This window comes from Copadichromis virginalis, linkage group LG20 (genome assembly GCF_057382275.1).
Source record: "Copadichromis virginalis isolate Kocher_CV1m ecotype Utaka linkage group LG20, C_Virginalis_male_GT1.1, whole genome shotgun sequence".
Lineage (NCBI taxonomy): Eukaryota > Metazoa > Chordata > Actinopteri > Cichliformes > Cichlidae > Copadichromis > Copadichromis virginalis.
In genome coordinates this window covers 12,254,800-12,272,667 of record NC_140637.1, presented here as the reverse complement: position 1 = coordinate 12,272,667, position 17,868 = coordinate 12,254,800, and the positions used below count along the sequence as shown (strand labels likewise).

Here is a 17,868-nt window from a genome sequence, read left to right as displayed (position 1 = left end):
TTGGGTTCTTTGTATGGTTTAAACACCTGGAACTGCAGCTGGTGTCTAAAATGCACACACTGCTAATGAGTACTTGACTGAGATTTTAGATTTATCAGGACACAACCTAATATGTAAATTGCCATTTGTTTCTTAAAACAGGGGTTAGGATTTATGTGGAAGTTGTATATCTGACAAGGTATGTTTACGTTTTTTTTTGTTTTTTTTTAAAGCTTTCTGGCTGTCTTCCTTAGACTGTCATTTCATTTCTATTTAAAAGTAAAGGCAAAAAAGATGAGATGTTGGATTGAAGTCCATTTTAAGTAGCTTTCCTGCAGTTTTTTCTTTAAGAAGAGGGCAGCAATGTCAGAGCAGTATTTTTTAACTAAAAAAGAACCAAAAGCCCTTTTTTTAAAATCAAAAACTAATAAAACAACCTAAAAATCATTATTTGAAGGTGATGTTGGCAGCAATTTAAAGAAGGGTCAGATGGTGAATTTACTGCTGTACCTCTCAAGCCTCACTGTCTTAACTCCACCTTGTTGGCGGCGTGCTTCTTTTCTTCATACACCCCACTGAAGTACAGCATGTAGGAACTCAGGTCAAGTGAATGAGGCTGAATGAATGAATAAGATTGTATTTTTCCAGCAGGGTTGATTGCTCATACAGCTAATGTCCGTATTTAAGCTTGGGTTGGCACTTAGAAACCGTGCTCTATAAATTGCAATGTAACTGAAATGATGTCTATGCCCCAAGGTGTATGAATGTTGGGTGTGTTTTGTTTTTTTTCCCACCGTCAGCATTTTAGTCACAAGAATGGTGAGTGATGGTCCACTGCTTAAATGGAGCAGCTAGCTGCGATCCAGAGAGCAGTTGACCATTGTGTTCAATAGATTTATTTTTTTTTTATTTTTTTGGAAACAGAGGAGATTTCAAAGCCATATTAAATGGTGTGACATAAACACAAAAAGTTCTTACAGTGGTTGAATTCAGCTTGTGCCTCCTGTATCACATCTTTACTTCCTGGGTTTTTTTTTGGTTGTGTTACTGTATTTCAAGAAACTGAGGGTGAGTTCACAGTACTGGTAAGCGATTTTTTGTTCAGGAATTCTAACGACAGAGCAGGAGACGGGTTTAGCCAAGTGCGAACACAAACTGCCTGTAAATACTTTAATAAAATGATTTGGGAAAAAAAAATGTTTACGTTCAGTGCTTTGCATTGGAAAACACATTAAATTCATGGAAATAACTTGTTAAAAAAAAAACGCAGCTTAAATAAAAATAGTTTATTATTGAAGACTTTGCATTGTTGGTCAAGTTGGGGATGTAGTTTGGGCATCTGTGGCATAGTTTGGCTCAGATTACAGTCACGGAAGGCCAAGCAGATGCTAGCTACAGCACAGAACTGTATCTGTGGGGGTCAGAGTTTGATTGAGAGGCGGCCATGATGTAGAGTCTGACAGAAGAGAGTCCAGCTGTTTATACTGTTTCTTAGACGGACGCTTCCCTCGCAGCAGTCGAAGGCAGTTCAAAAGACCCAGGTCTATCAGCACCTGGGAGGAAAAAACATGGAAGTGGTAGAATAATTCAGGGAATCTGTTGATATACAGTACTGCACAACAGTACTGAGGCACCCCTATACTTTATATTTTGCTCAGAAAATGACAAATTATTACTGTCTCAGGTCTGGATTTCTGTTTATTTTATGTTCATCTAATATAAGTTACTTTTTAGACCCAGCACTTCTTTTATAATGGGAAGTGTGTTTGTTTGGGTTTTTTTTTTTTTTTTTTTTTTTTAAAAAGCAAGTCTGTGTCCAAAGAAAATTTTGAAAGAACTTCAGAGTCTTGAACTTTGCAAAACAAGCCTGGCTCCTTGAAAGCAAAGTATAAGGAAATGAAGTGTGAAGACTTTTGCACAGTATCGTATCTCACTTAAAGCAATGAAAGCATCATTATTACTATTACCCCATTTAATTTGATCCCTCTGTCCCACTGCAGCCTCCGTTTAACAGTCTACAAGATGGTATCACAAACCTTGACACCGTGTGCCCTCTTGCTTCTTATTGTTCCCTCACTGTTAATTATTTTTATTTTTTTTAAGATGCTTATCTATTTTATTTAACAAATGTGGCCACAGTTGTTAAATAATGTTCTATCAGTTACATCAATTCGCTAAAGAAAAATCCCATCTTCTTTATTCAGGCCTTCAACACCTCTAGAGTGGACTATGTGTGGTTAGTCCAAAATGCTGCTGTGCATCTTTTAACAGGCATCAGAAAGCATGGTCACATCACTCCTTTGGTCAGCACTGCTGCTTTTAAAATGTGCTATAATAAAAAAAAAAAAAAAAAAGTCTACAGTAGGGCCTTATTCTAGCAAACATGTTCACTTTAGAATATTACGAGCTTTCTATCACAGCCACTTTAAAGATGTCTGATTTCGTTGATTTTGCTGTGTAGTTTAACAGACGGGGAATCTGGGAAGCTCCGTACAAATCACTCACCTCCACGACAAAACAAATGAGGAAGTTGAGAGCAGCCAGACTAACGAGCAGCAATTTAAAATTCATGTCAGAGATGTTGTACAGTTGAAGTAACCGGCTAAAGACAGCCCCAGGATACAACACCAGCCAGGTTGTCACACCAAACTGGACGAACAGCAGGATAAGGAAAACCACTGGGAAAAGGAGAGAAAAAAACACTTGTGACTCAACTGTCCTGCATCAGTGATAAGTTTCACTAATGTTGAACTCAGTATGACTTTCATGAATAGTTCTAAATTTGTCCAAATGTATCGCCCTCCCAAACTGAAATCATCCTCCTTTGGCATTTGAACATGTTCACTCACTGTTGTGGTAGAGGGGTTTCTTGTGGGGGTAGCTCTTGGTGACCACCACTGACATGATGATGTACTGGAAACCAGATATGTCAAACACACAGGTGTTTTCGAAGTTTGGCAGATTGGCTGTTCCAACCTCAGTCGCATTGAGAGGAATATACCTAAAAATGAAGGAAGAGACAAATAAGAGTTAAAGTGCAGAACACGTGGGATGCTCTTTTTCTAAATCTGCATCTGAACACACAGAAGTCAACGTAAACAGTTTTCTTGAGGGCAGTCTGATGAGAAATAAAAGCTATTTTGCTGACCACTCCTCTGAGGTTGTGATGAAGAGCGCAGCCAGCTGGCCCAGAGCAATCATGCAGGTGTGGATGAAGAGGCTGCCCAGTACAGGCAGGGCCAACAGACTAGCCGCGGGTCTGGAAGGGTACAGCTCTTCACTAGGGCCTCCTCTTCCCATCACAATGGCCAGCAGAGTCACCAGAAGAATGTCACAATACAGGAACTGCTGGTCTGCTACGCTCGTCTTCACCTGGACACACATCAAGAATGATTATTTAGGGGAGAAAAAAAAACAAAACAAACTTGTATGATTTAGGACTTTGTTTTGTTTTCATGCAGATCAAGTCAACCGGACTGTGGTTCTGTTTGGCATTTGGTGTTAAGAGACTGCACAGGTCACATTTTATGGGCTACCAAAGTGTTCAATATTAAGTGAAAGAACATTTTCCACATTTTAAAGTTGGAGCTCCACATACACAGTCATTTCCATTTGCTTCTAAGAATAACAGTTAAAACTGCTTTTTTTGACGAGAGCTGAACAGAATGCAGTGTGCTTTCGCTCATGCCGTTTTATTAAAGTTTTTGGCCACATTCATTTCTCACTACCTGTAGACCAGGTTGTACTTTTTTGTTTTTTGGGGGGGGGGGTTTGACCCTTGGCAGCGAGAAGTCCAATCAAGCACTTGTGATAACTTGCAATGAATGTTTCACATCGCTGTGGAGGAACTTTGCTCAACTTTTCTTCGGAGAACTGCTTTCATTCAGCCAAAGCGGAGGGTTTTCCAGCATGAGTGACCTGGATGACCTTCAATGAGCTCTTGGAGTATTTTTGGTAGGCTTGCCACTGTAGGTCCACCACTGTTCCGAGTTTTCACCATTTGTGGATCATGTCTCTCTCTGTGGATCCCTGGAGTCCCAAACCATCAGATATTTAACCCTTTCCAGACTGATAGATGTTGATTAATTTGTTTTTAAGCTGCTTTTTGAGATCTTTTTGCCTGTTTCGCCTTGTCAAACAGGTCACGTTATTTCTTTATCCAACAGATCTGCTAGTAATCAGGCCTGGGTGTGAAACTGAACTCATCGTTTAAAAAAAAAAAATGCATCTAATCACATTAATTCATAATTAATATAGAGGGTGGGATGAAGAGGGGGTAATAACCATTTCCCACAGGGCCAGGTAGGTCTGGATAGCCGGATAGCTTTTGGCTATCCAGACCTACCAAAATGCAGGTATCATTACACCTGTTTTGTGTTATCTTTGTCTTTGCTTATCTGAAACATGTGTAACGTTTATTATGAGTTATTTATACACATATTTTCATACATTTTTAGTTTATTTCAGTCATTTTATCCATAAAATGTATGTTTTGGTTTATTTCTACAATGGATGAAAAGCTGGCAATAAATTGCAGCTTCATGTTTAAGGTGATCTACGGGGACAAAGCAGAGAAAGATGAGGGAGTTGTGATCTGCTGATACTCACCGTGTAGAGGATGATGACGGAGCAGAACTGAATGAGGCTGTAGAGGGCCATGTATCTAAAGAGACTGAAGGAGGTGACCAGAGAACATCGTCCCTCTCTGAATGGAAAAAGAGTAGGACGGGGGGAAAAAAAGGACAGATCTTTTTCTTTTTGCAGACACAAATGAGAAGTTTGGTTGGTTTTCAAAAAGACTTCCCCCATCTGCTTTGTGTTTTCTAGGCTTTTAATCTCAGTCTTTACCTGATAAGCAGGGGCACACAGCTGATGTTTTCAGTTTTGGAAGTAAAAGGTGAAGCAACTGAAGCCTCAGCTTCGGAAAGAGAAACCCCGACATCAGCAGCTCTTAGTGCCCCGCAGTCATTGGCCCCGTCTCCACACATCCCCACTCGGTAGCTTCAGAAACAGTAGCAGTATTTCACAGTTAATGTTATAAAAATGATTCCCTTTCATTATATTTCTACTCTGTTTTATTTCCCATTTGTTCTCCTTATGTGTCAACTCCTTTCTAGTTTGTGTATGCTGCAGAAACTGTACTCACTTCAGTTTTTGCAGCTCCTTCACTAGCTGGGTTTTCTGGTCAGGGGCCATGCGTGCAAATATCGTGGCTCTCATCAAAACCTGCAGTGACAGCAGGTTAAAGTCATTAGCGTGCAAGTGCGGTGCACTGTCAAAGTATTCCTGTTTACACAGTTTCCATTACCTTCGGCAGATACTCAGGGAAGTGGTCACAGAGGACAGCAAAGGACTTGCCATTGATAGCCAAGTGATAGACAAAACCATCCTGATACAAACCCTGAGAGAGGAGGAGAGACATCAGTAACAGTAACTCGAATGAATCCTGCCAGTTGAAAAAAGTAGGCCATAGCTGGACTTGTTATGCATACAACTGTCATAGAAACAGAAAGCATTCAAGCTGTTTAGAAATGTGTTGACATGAGAGAGAGATGAAGATCATACCATTTCATTTGCCTTCAAAGCTGCACAAATTTGCTTCCATTAAAAATGAACTATAACCAGGCAACAATATGAGTCCTCGACTTTACTTGAGCACTGAGGTCATTTACTTCCATGTTTGCAGGCCACAGGCACAAACACAGAAACCAGGCGTGACATCAGTGAGCAACACTTCAACCGGAACTCTTTCACAACGTAGCCGTTTCATAATTTCATAGCTGCTAGTATGACTGTAACAAACATTTTAGCAACAGAGTACAATCCAGAGTGGAGTGTCCCATTTAAGCAAGACCAACCTGAGTGATGACCTCTACTGAACTTTGGCCAGAAAGAGCCGCTTCCTCCTCCAGGCTGAACCTCAGGGTGGGCATGGACTGGGCAGTGTGGGGGGTTGCAGTGATGAATATCACCTTCTCGTCAGATCCCACCATCCCACAGGTTTTTGCTACATTAACTGCTGTTAGAACATTGTCCCCTATGGTTAAAAAGACACACAAGATGGAACAAAAAGACTTTTAAAAAACCCATCTGTGTCGATTCCTACAACTTACTATCTTATAACAAGAAATATTATAAGTTGCACGGTCAGTGATGAATACAAAAACATTCCTCACCAGTGACCATAATGCTGCGAACGTTCGCCTTTCTCAGGATGTTGATAACTTTGGCACTCTCAGGCTTTACCAAGTTCTTCATCATCAGCAAACCCAGAAAGTGCATGTCTTTCTCTACTTCCCCTCTGTGGACAAACAGCTTGATCAGCAAACATATTAAACTATTATAGATCATTTTTTAAAAAATGGATAAGTTTTTGTGCCACAATTAAGCCAGAAATATAGACTATGTTCTTACCGCTCAATGGTGCTTAAGTTAGAGTTCACATTTAATGGCTTGTAGGCGACTGCGAGAACCCTGAGGCCTTCACTGGAGAAGCTGTGCAGTTTGCTGGAGAACTGTGCTGGAACTGGAAATGCAAACATTCCATTTTGGACAAATGTCATAAAATAGGAAAACGTACTGCAAAAAAACAAAACGTGAGTAAATGTCACTAAAGCTATAGTTATGATTTGTGTCAATTTTGAACCTGTTTGAGTCTGGCAGAGGCTCGCCACCATCTCTGGAGATCCTTTGATGAAAGCAAGAGCTGAGCGCCCCCCGTGGGTCACTGTCACCACACTCATCCTCTGCAGGGCTGAGGAGAAGGGAAACCTTTGTACAATTGCCATCGCCTCATCCGTGGACTGAGAGCAAAATGAAAGAATAAATGAAGACTTTCGGCAAGTTCTTGATCTTTCCAAATGGCAGACAAAGCAGACAAAAAAAAAAATTACGCTGCTTAAGCTTACGCGTTTTCATTTATCCACCTGCCCTGGCTACATCTGCTTACCAACTGTCTTGCATTAGAAAAGAGGCACAAACCAAGTACATCTTTCATTATCAGCAGCCGAAACACAGGAGCAACTATTTGAAAAACAACCGCTGCCCATATAACAACTTTACAGTCAGTAAGCATTCGCTTTAATAAATCCTACTGATCAACCTGTATCAGTGATAACAGGGATACTCACTGCTCCATAAGCTTGTTGATCTGGTGGTCTCATTACTGCCAAAACTTTGTGGCCTCCAAACTCTGCATTTAGCACACTGCCATCTCCATCTGGCTCTTGAAGAGTCTGCAAAATCAGAAAAAAAATGAACTCCAATTCCCATTAATGTTTTCAGATTGTGAAACTGAAAGAGCCTCCAAGCATACATTTTCATCAATTATTTAAAAAAAATCCAAATTTTTAAATGAGATGCATGCGAGCTCAAGCACTTTGAAATAAGTAACACGGTAACATACCCAACCAGTGGACTCGACCATCTTAAGCTCCAAAGGGTCTCCGAGGAGCTGGCCACGCAGCAGCGCAACAGTGTGACAGCAAGCCAAGCCAGACCTCAGGTGCCCCGGAGGCAAAAGCCTGGGCTCAGGCACCAGCTCTGAAAAACCGGCAGGCCCCGCCTCCAACACTCCCCACACATCCAGACCCTCCTCTGTCAATGTTCCTGTCTAAGAAAACAGATGTACAAAGCACCAGCAACATGTAAAGTAGCTGTGGTTCATCTCTATGTACACAGCACACTTCTAGCAACACTCTCCCTCCTCACCTTGTCAAAGCAGAAGAGTGAGACCTTGCCACAGATGTTGATGCGCGGTGGACTGATGCAGAAGATGCCACGTTGCTTCAACCTTCGCTGAGCGTAGATTGTGCCAGTAGTGATGGCAGCAGGCAGAGCGGGAGGCACCGCAATGGTTACAATATCCAGACTCCTAATAACCAGCTCTGCCCAGGTCACCTGGATACACATCCAACCACATGTCAGTGATAGTATTTTACTATGCGAGCAAAACATGCAGTCACTAGAGATGCCACTTACATTTGATCTATAGAGGACCACAAAAATGTAAATGGTTCCAATGAGAGCTGCAGCAGTGAGATGGGGAATATTGGAAAAACTTGTTATTGGGTCAAAAGGCTTCATGTCTCAATGATAACCAGGTTGCTGTTAAAGCTCTTACCAACTGAAGCCAGGATGAGCAGGAACTTGACGGCATCTCGGTAAAAGCGGAAGTCGATTGGCTGAGGATATAAAATGGAGCTGACCAGGTCACCTTTGGCTGTGAAAAACCCTGTGGATAATCCACATACAAACAGAAGTGGTTTCACTTGGTGTATAAACAGTTTAAGTGCCAAAATATATTGAATGTATAATTATTTGCAACTGTAAACCCTTTTATATTTTCTTTATACTCATGTTTATTAATCACTTCAGGAAAATCTGATCCGTCTTGCCTCAGTGAAAAATATTTCTGCATGGAGTCAAAGCATCACAGGGTCCCTTCAACTTGCAAAATAAACTCTAAAAGAACGAGTCACATCATCGGTTTCTCTACTCACCGGTGCTTGTAACAACAGCAACAGCCCCACCGCCTCCTGGTCTTCCTCCCTTTGCCTGAATGAGCTGCGTACCGGAGAACAGGGTGTGTCTGCGCTCAGTGTCTGAGCTGTACTTCCTATCACTAGCCTGCAGTGGAGTCTTGAGCACGGGGACACTTTCGCCTGGACACAGATGACAAGAGCAGATTACTGCACACATTCCTCAAAAGTCAGGCTATAATAAGAATTAGTAACACACCTTTATGACCAAGCGCCACGACCATTAGTTGGTCAAATAATAAAAATGTGTCTGAAGCAAGTTATGTACCCTCTTTTGGACAGACTCCTACACTAAACATTCATTGAATAACTAGCACTGACATGTAAAGTAGTTTGGAAGTGAAGAAAATCCCTTCTGATGGCCAATTTGTTGCTTTAGTTACACTCAAGGTTGTGAAATGTGACTTGACTCTAGCCTTGATAACACTTTTAAATTAGTCTTGTGGGCACGACGAGCAAATAACAGGACGACTGAGGAGCACAGCCAATCGATTTTGTTTTTCCACACATTAACTCCAGATGCGGAGAATCGGGTCAGGACCTGGTTATGATAGTTACATAGGGACATTGTTAGAAACTGTCGTCTCTCAAAAAGCAGGAAATTGTCTGCCTCACATTTATTCTCACTACTGGAACGACTCAGTTTGGTTTAGGCCAGGGTGCTACCTGGTTAGAACACACTGAAGGCATGATGCAAGATCTACGAATTCATCCGACTATTACCCGTTTTAAAACATCATATGGGCCACAGAGCTATCATACACTACACAGACTGGCAAATAAAATGTCCAAACATTTGCTCTCACGTGCACATCTGCAGGATGTCTTAGAAAAGTTCAAAATGGCTGTTTGAAAATGTCTTTAGGTGCTGTTAAGGTCAATTAATTACCTGTGAGCATGCTCTCATTGACAAGACACTCCCCAGCCAGCAGGGCAGCATCGCAGGGCAGCAGCATACCTTCCTGAGGGATGATCAAACAGTCGCCGGGGACCAATTCCACTGAACTCACACACTCCTCCTCTGAGAAAACACACAGTCCAGTACAGATGTCTATGCGAAGGCTTCTGGAGTGACTGGTCAGAATCAAAAACCTACTGAACATGATAATTTCACACTTCCTTTGCAAATGTTTGTCCTCGTGACCAGTCCTGCACTAATGTGCTTAATGTAGTACTTTTCTCTGTTTCTGCATGTGTAACCTTATAGGCAATGTGGAACCAAATTATATTTTCTCACTCTCTCTTTTTTTGTTACATTTCTATAGCTGCTGGATATTTTTGCAAACTAGTTAAACAAACAAAAAGCTCAGCTGGTTTTTGCCTCAAGGGAACAGCTTAAAGTTTCCCTGGGGAGTTTTTCTGTTTGCACTCAGCGATGCTTAGTAGAACATGTTTGTATATGAGATAGAATAACAAAGTTACACAACTACAGCCGGTAAAGCACATTGTCAAGGTCCTTGTCCACGTAGGTGCATAAAGAGAGGACCATAAAGGGAGGACAAGCATGTGCCAGTTAAACCGTTTAACAAATTACTTGTACACTGTAACTGGTCCAAATGATCAGACCTGACATTCTGTTTTAACAGGGTGCATCTGTGGTTTAAGAGTTAGCAACTGTTACCGACACAAATGAGTTTCATTTAGTTTGAACACTATTTTTTTATCTCATCAGCAAATCGAAGTGTTTTTAACTGATAAACATGCTCCTCTCAGTGACTGTCTTGGCTTTAACAATTAAAACTTTTTAATATTATTTATTATTTATTGAGCATATCGACTGCTCTTCCATCTTCACATGAATTACATTAGTGGACTCCTGTCAAAGTTATTTTAAGTATCAATCAGTTAAACATTCCACAAATAATTGTGTTTCTGGAAAAAAAGTAAATTCATATTATAAAACATCTGCTTAAAAAAAACAAACAAACAAAAATACCCCTCACCTCCCGACTTTCTGCGAATAGTGACGGTTGTGATTAGCTGGGCCATGTTGCGAAGCGTGATGCTTTGCTGGTCACAAAAACATAAATACCATTATTCTCTCGTTTCTGTGCTTAAACACAGTCAGTTACAATTCCAGTGTGTTTCTGATAACAGGCTCACCTTCCGGGTCTCATAAAGTGAGATACCGATGGAGATGACAGAGATAATAAATATACATATGGCATAAATATAATACTGATCAACCGTCCAGAGGATGATGCTGAACATCTGGAACACATAGAATGGGTTGAGGATCTACAGAAACAAAAAAGAGTGAAAAAAATATGTTAAAAAATATATATAACTGGATGCATCATGTGAGCTTTTTAAATAAATTATTACATCAAATATTTAAAAGCCAAATGAAAAAGAAATCGGTATGAAGGTAATCATGTATCCCACCTCCTCAAACAGCAGCTTTGGGTAAGGCTTCACAGGCACATCAATAAGATTTGTTCCATATATGGTTCTCCTGAAAGAAATCGTGCATTTGATTATTCAGCATGGTCCTCTGAGATTAGGGAATGTGTTGTGTCCATGTGTTTCCTACCTAAAGCTCTGCTCCAGGGGACTCAGTCCCTTTTGGGAGCCATGCAGGTTATTGCAGGTCCAGTCCTCATTGAGGACACTATAAAAACAAATTAATCCACTTTTTTTTTTCCACAACACAACGAGTGCATTAGACTATTAAAAGAGTGAGTTTTGGGGGTATGTTCTTCTTTTTATTTAAGACACACAAACTCATGAGTCTAGTTTAGCTGAATCCCACTGCATTATAGTTTTTTCCGTACCTAACGCGACAGAACGCGCCTTTCCTATCCACCCAGACATAACGCAGTCCTTCAAACAGGTAGTACCGCAGCAGTGTTTTCTGCAACACAATAAAGCTGTCAGATCTTGGAGAAGTACCGTTCAGGACAAAAGGTTCTGCTGAAACATCTGCTTTACCTCCTCTTTGTACAGCTGAACTGTATCTCTGGATTCGGTATCCTCTGACTGTCCAAGCAACTCCAAACTGGAAAGAAACAACCAAGTTAGATTAGTTTTGTTTAACAGTTCTCTTAGATATATGTACACAGTTGAAAGGCTTAGGGTGTTGTGTGAATATATAGACAAGTAGTTCACCTTCCCTCCTCCATCTCCTCTGTAAGGACCTCCACCACATGCTGCTGGCCAAAACTGTCCTGAAGGAAAAGGTTACACAAATTCACCAGTTAGAGTTGGAAACTGGACACTTTCTTAAAGCAAGACAGGAAGTATCTAACAGAAAACTGCCATTCAATCTAGGTGATCAGAACATCACAAAATAAAGTAAAGTAATAACTGTTCAGGTTAGTGTAAGCAGGAGTATTTCACTAAAAAGTTCCAGTACTTCAGTGATTCACCCACCTGCTGTTCAAACCTTCTGTTTACATTTGGCAGCCAATCTGAAGACAGTTGGCGTAAAAGGAAGCTGGTCTTAATGAGAGAGGAGCTAAAAAAGCTTGTTTCAAACTGTGAATGCAGGACACCAGGAATACAAAGCTGGAGATGACGCCCTATTTAAAACTTTGGAATGGAACTATCATTGCATATATTAGCGAGCATATATTTTTTTTAAAAGTTACGTAAAGTTACGCTAGTATGCTGGATGCCCTTCCTGACGCAACCCCAAAAGGATTTTTGTTTCTTCCTGGAATCTTTTGTTGGAGAATGTGTAAACAACTATACATAATACATATACTAATACTCTATGACCAAGCCAGTTTTTGCAATAAGAAGCCTAGATTAAGTCCTGCAAGGACAATGTGGAACAAAGTGATAGGCAGTGATAATAATGCCAGCCATCAGGTTGAGTTTACTTCAGCATAGGAACTGTTTGATTATCTCACTCTGAGAAGCAGAATATCCGCCAAAGCCGGAGGGCAGGACTTGCAGCGGGCAAAGACACCAAACCGTGGGCGCCAGTGAAACACAAGCAGGAGGAGCCCTAAGGACAGCAGGGCAGCCAGTCGACACAACCACACCCGCCAGCGCACCCACTTATACCCCTGAACATCCTGGTGGGAGAGAGAACCAAACAGGATTTCAGGTTCAAAATCAGACTCATTTTCACATCCACACAGCGGTTCATTTCCATAAATCTAGTCAACTTATCATTGGTGGCATTGCATGTTAAAAAGCCACTGTAGGAAGCCAGATTGTGTCTTGTATTGTCTTTGGAAGTGATACTAAAAACCACAAATGATAGAAGTTATTTATAACAAGGCCACAGAGACCAACGCAAGTTCTGCATCTACAGGTGACAGGTGCTGGGCACAACATCAAGTCATCAGTTTCTGCACTTTCACTTATACAGCATTTGATTTTCCCAGTTTAACCTTTTCTTTTCTATATCTATCTAACTCACAGCTAGATAACAAACAACACACACCACAACAGGAATCAGAAACACTGAGTAGGTTCTTACCATGTGTGTGTCAGGACTCAGTAGGGGGTCTCGAGGACTGGGTGAGGGGAGTCCGCTCTGCGGCTCCACCACACTACCTACAGAACAGGATATGCAGGGTGAATGGTGCGTCTGTTAAAACATTAACATGAACCAAGCAGCATAAAACACACACACACACACACACACACACGCGCGCCTTCAAAGTCAATATTGACAAAACGCAGTGCAAAGCTTGTGTCCGGTCCATGCCGCAAACTTGAAGACTTTCTTTAATGTGAGACATCCTGAGCAGGAATTCAGATACAAATATTAAAAAATGTTTTGCCTCTGCAATGTAGTCTAAACTGAACAGGGAGAGCTCTCCAGTCCAGGACAGTGCGGGTAAAAACATCTCACAGTTGTTCATCTGTGTACTTCTAAATAAGTAAGATCACAATGTATATGATTTTTAGGAGATTCAAGAGTCACCATAAACTCTAATAAAGTCAATCCGCGCATCTCATTAAGCTGGAAACACTTTGAGGTTTTACGAAAACATTAACTTTACAGCGCGAAAGAGGTGAAAAGCTCGCTATAAACTCATGCCGATAACAGCGAAAATCAAAACAAAAGCACAATAAACGACGCTATTTTCAGAACAGACTTCCGCTTCCAAACAGCTGGCTCGTATCGAAAAGAAAACCACATTCCTTTAATTTGAAAACACAATTTAGGAATAGACTGACCTTACCGTCAAAGCGCGATTAAAATTAAGCCTTTTCCCGAAAGTTACGGATCAGACCACCTTGCAGTGGTGCTTCGGCTCCCTGTAGCCTGCACTGATCCGGGCTCTTCATGCTTACGAGTCTAACCGGCTTCTGAAACAAACCCGTCACACGAAACGTCACCCGGAAAACTGCAGACAGGACGTTCATTTTTATTTATTTTAATCTAGTTTTTTTTTTTTTATCATATCTGAGACTACGCATGCGGACAAATGGACAGGACAGTTACATTAAAAAATGTACTGGGGAAAGGGGAATCTTATCTTATTATTATAAAGGTAGCTAACAGCCAGAGTGCAACCCGCCCACCGCCCCGGGTGAGGTAACCATGGGAACGGCACAGTAATTAAATCGCACCTGAGCACAGTATGAGGGCCATTCAATACCTCACAGCTGTTTTCTGGCACAGACATTACACTGCTGCTTTCCCTTGTTTGAAAACTAAAAGAACGAGTTAATCTGGTTCATACCCGCGCGCACACACACACACACAGCAACAGTTAGAGACAACAACACAATTACGTTTCTGTGCTTGTTTGCGCCACCAGCTATCTTAAAATACACTGGATGTTGCTGCAACACTGTGGACAGTGCTAGCTGAGAAACAGTGATTGCTCTCTGCCTTTCTTATCGTGTGCTTTGCTAAGATAAAAGACAAAGTGGAGATAGCAGAGGGCTAATCTGCGCCTTTCCCAGATCACCTACCCATCTAGTTTATGTCCCAGTACACCTTAGCTACATTTAACTACATTTCAACAGATAACAAAAGAGAGAAACTCTACGGAGGTAAAAATCTACATTTTTAAGGGGAAAAATGCCTTTTACAGCCAAATGTTTTAACTGGTTTATATCAAACTTCTGTCTTTCTATTAAAATTATAATTAACCTGAAGACAGTGCTTTGTCAAAATAATTTTCAACATGACTCCTGACTACCAGGGTTTGCTTCTAGAAAGACTTACAGTTGCTTACCTCATTTCATTTCAAGACCAAGATGATATTGATTGGAAAAACAAGAAACACACGCACATATCAAGTTATCATTAAGACAATGTATTGTGCATGATACCATAACTGCTGCATGTTCATAATAAGAATATGATGTACGACACACGCATGTACACACGCACACTACCCTGACCACAAGAAACAACCGAGTCATCTGTTCTGCCATGCCTGTACTGCAGTCATGTGGAGGATTATCCAAGTTGGGCAATTTGACCAAATCACATGCTCACTTTGGTCGAACTAGGCCATACTCAACCAAAAGAAGCCTGTAAAGTATCAGCTATTCATTCACCACAGTGGGCCTTGATTTTGAAGTCATTCACCACGGTTTTCTGTGTACCTAACTATTTGGAATGGCTCATTTAACGACATGTTGCTACTCACCAGCTTCTACCAATTTTCTTTGTAAAAATCAGTGCTTGATTTCATCCGGTTAAGAGTCACCAACTCATTCAAATATGTCACCCATGTAAGGTGTCATCTCTTTACAAAACTTAAGAAAGCCCAGACTTTCAATTTCACGATAATACAGAACTTACACAGAGTAAAATTTCTGCAGTGTCTCAAAAAGGAAATGCCCTGTGTGCAAAAAAAAAAAAAAAGACTAGACAGACACAAGACAGTCATCTGAGCTGAGGATGCAAAAACAAATCCTTGAAATTAAATAACCCAATACTGGGCTTTTCTGCCGGGACCAAGAGTCCGTACACCCAAAGGATAACCTTGCCATCCTGATATGGCCAGTAAATTCCTTTGTTACATCTTAGCAACTTAGAAACAGTTTTAGCAACAACAGCAGTGAAATTTACTGACTCGGAGCCCAAACAATACTTTATGAAACTGCAAAAGGGCACACAAACTGAAAGGTGCTAGTATCTGCAGCTGCAGCAGATACAACAGCAATACCATAAGTAACAGTAAATTGAGGAAACAGTAGTTTCTGTAGTGCTTTTGTAAGTAGCAAAAGTAGGGCAATGGTGAAGTCTTTAGATTGCCAAGGTCTAAAGGGATAAGCATTAATTCATCTCCAGGGTATTATGTTATTGGCTGAAATTTCACAAGAACTTGACCGAAAAATCAGTGGCAGCAGGTCTTATAGAGTGACTGTTGTCAGTAAGTATGGAGGAGGTGAGAAGAGAGGTAAACAATGAGTGTCTACAGGGTGAGGCTTCTGTTATGGTTGGGTCTGCATTTCATCTAGTGGTGTTGGGATCTTGTCAAAACTGATAGAATTATAAATGGAGCAAAGTACCATCAGATTTTGACCTGCCATACAATGCATAGAATTGAAAATGTCTGATTGGCAATGGGTTTATGGCAATGGCAAGTGCAGTAAAAGCACACATTTATAGAAAAACACAGAGTAGAACACTATCAGTCATGAACTGGACTGTCCCCAGAGCCCAGACCTGAACATTATCAAAGCAATGTAGGATCATCTAAACGGAAAACAGAACAAAAAGCAGCCAACATCCAAAGAAGAGCTTTGAATGTTCTTCAAGAAGCCTGGAGAACTATTCTTGAAGACTACTTAAAGACATTTTTATGAAAGATGCCTAACAGAGTTCAGACTGTGCTGAAGAATAAAGGTTACTTCCTAGCTTGCTAGAACTGTAAAAACTAGGTTGCTGCCTTATATACTGTATTTTCATTTACGTTTGCACATTTTTCGATAAATCGCTGCACCTTTTTCCCCATTTTTCTACAAAAATATAAAGAAATGAAAGGTGGTTCGCTTCACATTAGAGTTGAATTTCCAGTAATTCTGGATGCTTATCTTTATTAGCAGCCCTTTGTCCTTTGTTGACACTATACTGACATAGTACACAGTCGATCAAATGAAAAAAAATAAGAAAGTGGGACCTTAGTACGCAAGCTGACAGAAGATGACCGTTAGTTTTTGCCATCAGTGGCCAACATTTATCCGTATCTAGCCGGCGAGATAACAGAGTTGTGGCTAACAGTTAGCAAACACAGTGTGTATGTTTGCAGGAAACATTCCCTTTAAAGCATCCGCACTTACCGCTCCCGTTCATCCCGTCGTCAGATCCCGCATACCTCTCATACCATCATAATGTTAATGACAAACAGTTTCCTGCTCCCGGTCATAAAAGCTTCTTTCAAACCATGCAGCGACCTAAACTACAATGACACATGTCTACGGATAGCCTCCTCGTCCAAAATTGTGACGACGCAGAAATAGCATTAAGTTAAAGAGCGTGGTACGCGAAGCGGTGATGTTTACTGCTGGTTTGGTAAGGACCACAAATATCTGCTCATTTCTTTCACGTGGCGCCTTTTTCCAAATAAAGCCGTCATGATATGCGTGAACAGTTGTTGTTTTAGGTGCAGTTCATGTGGATCACGCATATCATGACAAAAACAACACGTCATGATTACATGTCCCTAGAATGAAAATTGGCATCCAACAAATTAACTTTGGCCTTACACAAAAGAAAAGTTTACATTTTTATTAAATGGCCAAAAATAACAAATAAAATGCTATGACCTAATATTGGAAAACCCGTTTAATTAAATATAAATACCAACCAATCGTATTCAGCCATCGCCAAGAGTAGAGGCGGGTGGATCCAAGGGCGTAGATTTTGTTTTGGCATTGGTGGGGACGGATGATTCAACCACCGAACCACCTTTTTGTCTTTGCTTCTTGATAAAAAGGGAGAATATATACTTGCCTACATATGCTATTCTACATGCTTTTAAACCATTTAAAATTGCAATTCATAGTTTTATATGTTAATTATATAATGTTAAATTACTATTAAATGTATTTTACTTCAGCCATATTCCATATAAATCAGGTATCATACAAAAATAAAAAATAGCTTCAAATACAGTCATGACAATAAAAGAATATGACTTTAAGGACTTAACAACATTACTTCAGTTATATTACACCAACATCTCTTATATACATTAGCACTAAGGGAACACTGAATGACCTGGTGGGTTTTGTCCATAAAACTACTCATCTAAAATTACCACAAAGTAAAAGATTTCTCAGCAAAATTATGCAACATTTTAGGCACACTATAAAAACATTACTGATGAGTCACTCATCAGTAATGTTTGTTGGGTGAGTGCATTTTTAAAACAATTTCTGCAAACTGCACTACAAGGTGGAATATTTGCAAAATCATGGC

General features: G+C 40.6%; 1 protein-coding gene across 3 annotated transcripts; it reads right to left on the bottom strand.

The window, feature by feature from the left end:
• Positions 1–225: 225 nt before the first annotated feature.
• On the bottom strand, positions 226–17,051 carry atp13a2 (ATPase cation transporting 13A2). Of its 3 annotated transcripts, none has more exons than XM_085442897.1 (29): positions 16,728–17,051; positions 12,952–13,028; positions 12,374–12,541; positions 11,628–11,686; positions 11,451–11,517; positions 11,294–11,373; positions 11,053–11,130; positions 10,905–10,974; positions 10,623–10,757; positions 10,463–10,529; positions 9,409–9,540; positions 8,481–8,642; positions 8,102–8,212; positions 7,960–8,006; positions 7,690–7,878; positions 7,385–7,591; positions 7,110–7,214; positions 6,626–6,782; positions 6,394–6,505; positions 6,156–6,280; positions 5,838–6,016; positions 5,288–5,380; positions 5,126–5,205; positions 4,828–4,980; positions 4,588–4,684; positions 3,128–3,351; positions 2,829–2,980; positions 2,485–2,657; positions 226–1,532 (listed from the first exon to the last, which is right to left on the bottom strand). In XM_085442897.1, exons 1-29 carry the CDS (start codon positions 16,738–16,740, stop codon positions 1,368–1,370), a joined length of 3,477 nt encoding a protein of 1,158 aa, XP_085299023.1. In that variant the 5' UTR covers positions 16,741–17,051; the 3' UTR covers positions 226–1,367. The 3 variants fall into 3 exon arrangements, with proteins under 3 accessions (XP_085299023.1, XP_085299025.1, XP_085299024.1); XM_085442899.1 differs by lacking the exon at positions 16,728–17,051 and adding an exon at positions 13,659–14,037; XM_085442898.1 differs by lacking the exon at positions 16,728–17,051 and adding an exon at positions 13,664–14,037.
• Between the last annotated feature and the right edge of the window lie 817 nt (positions 17,052–17,868).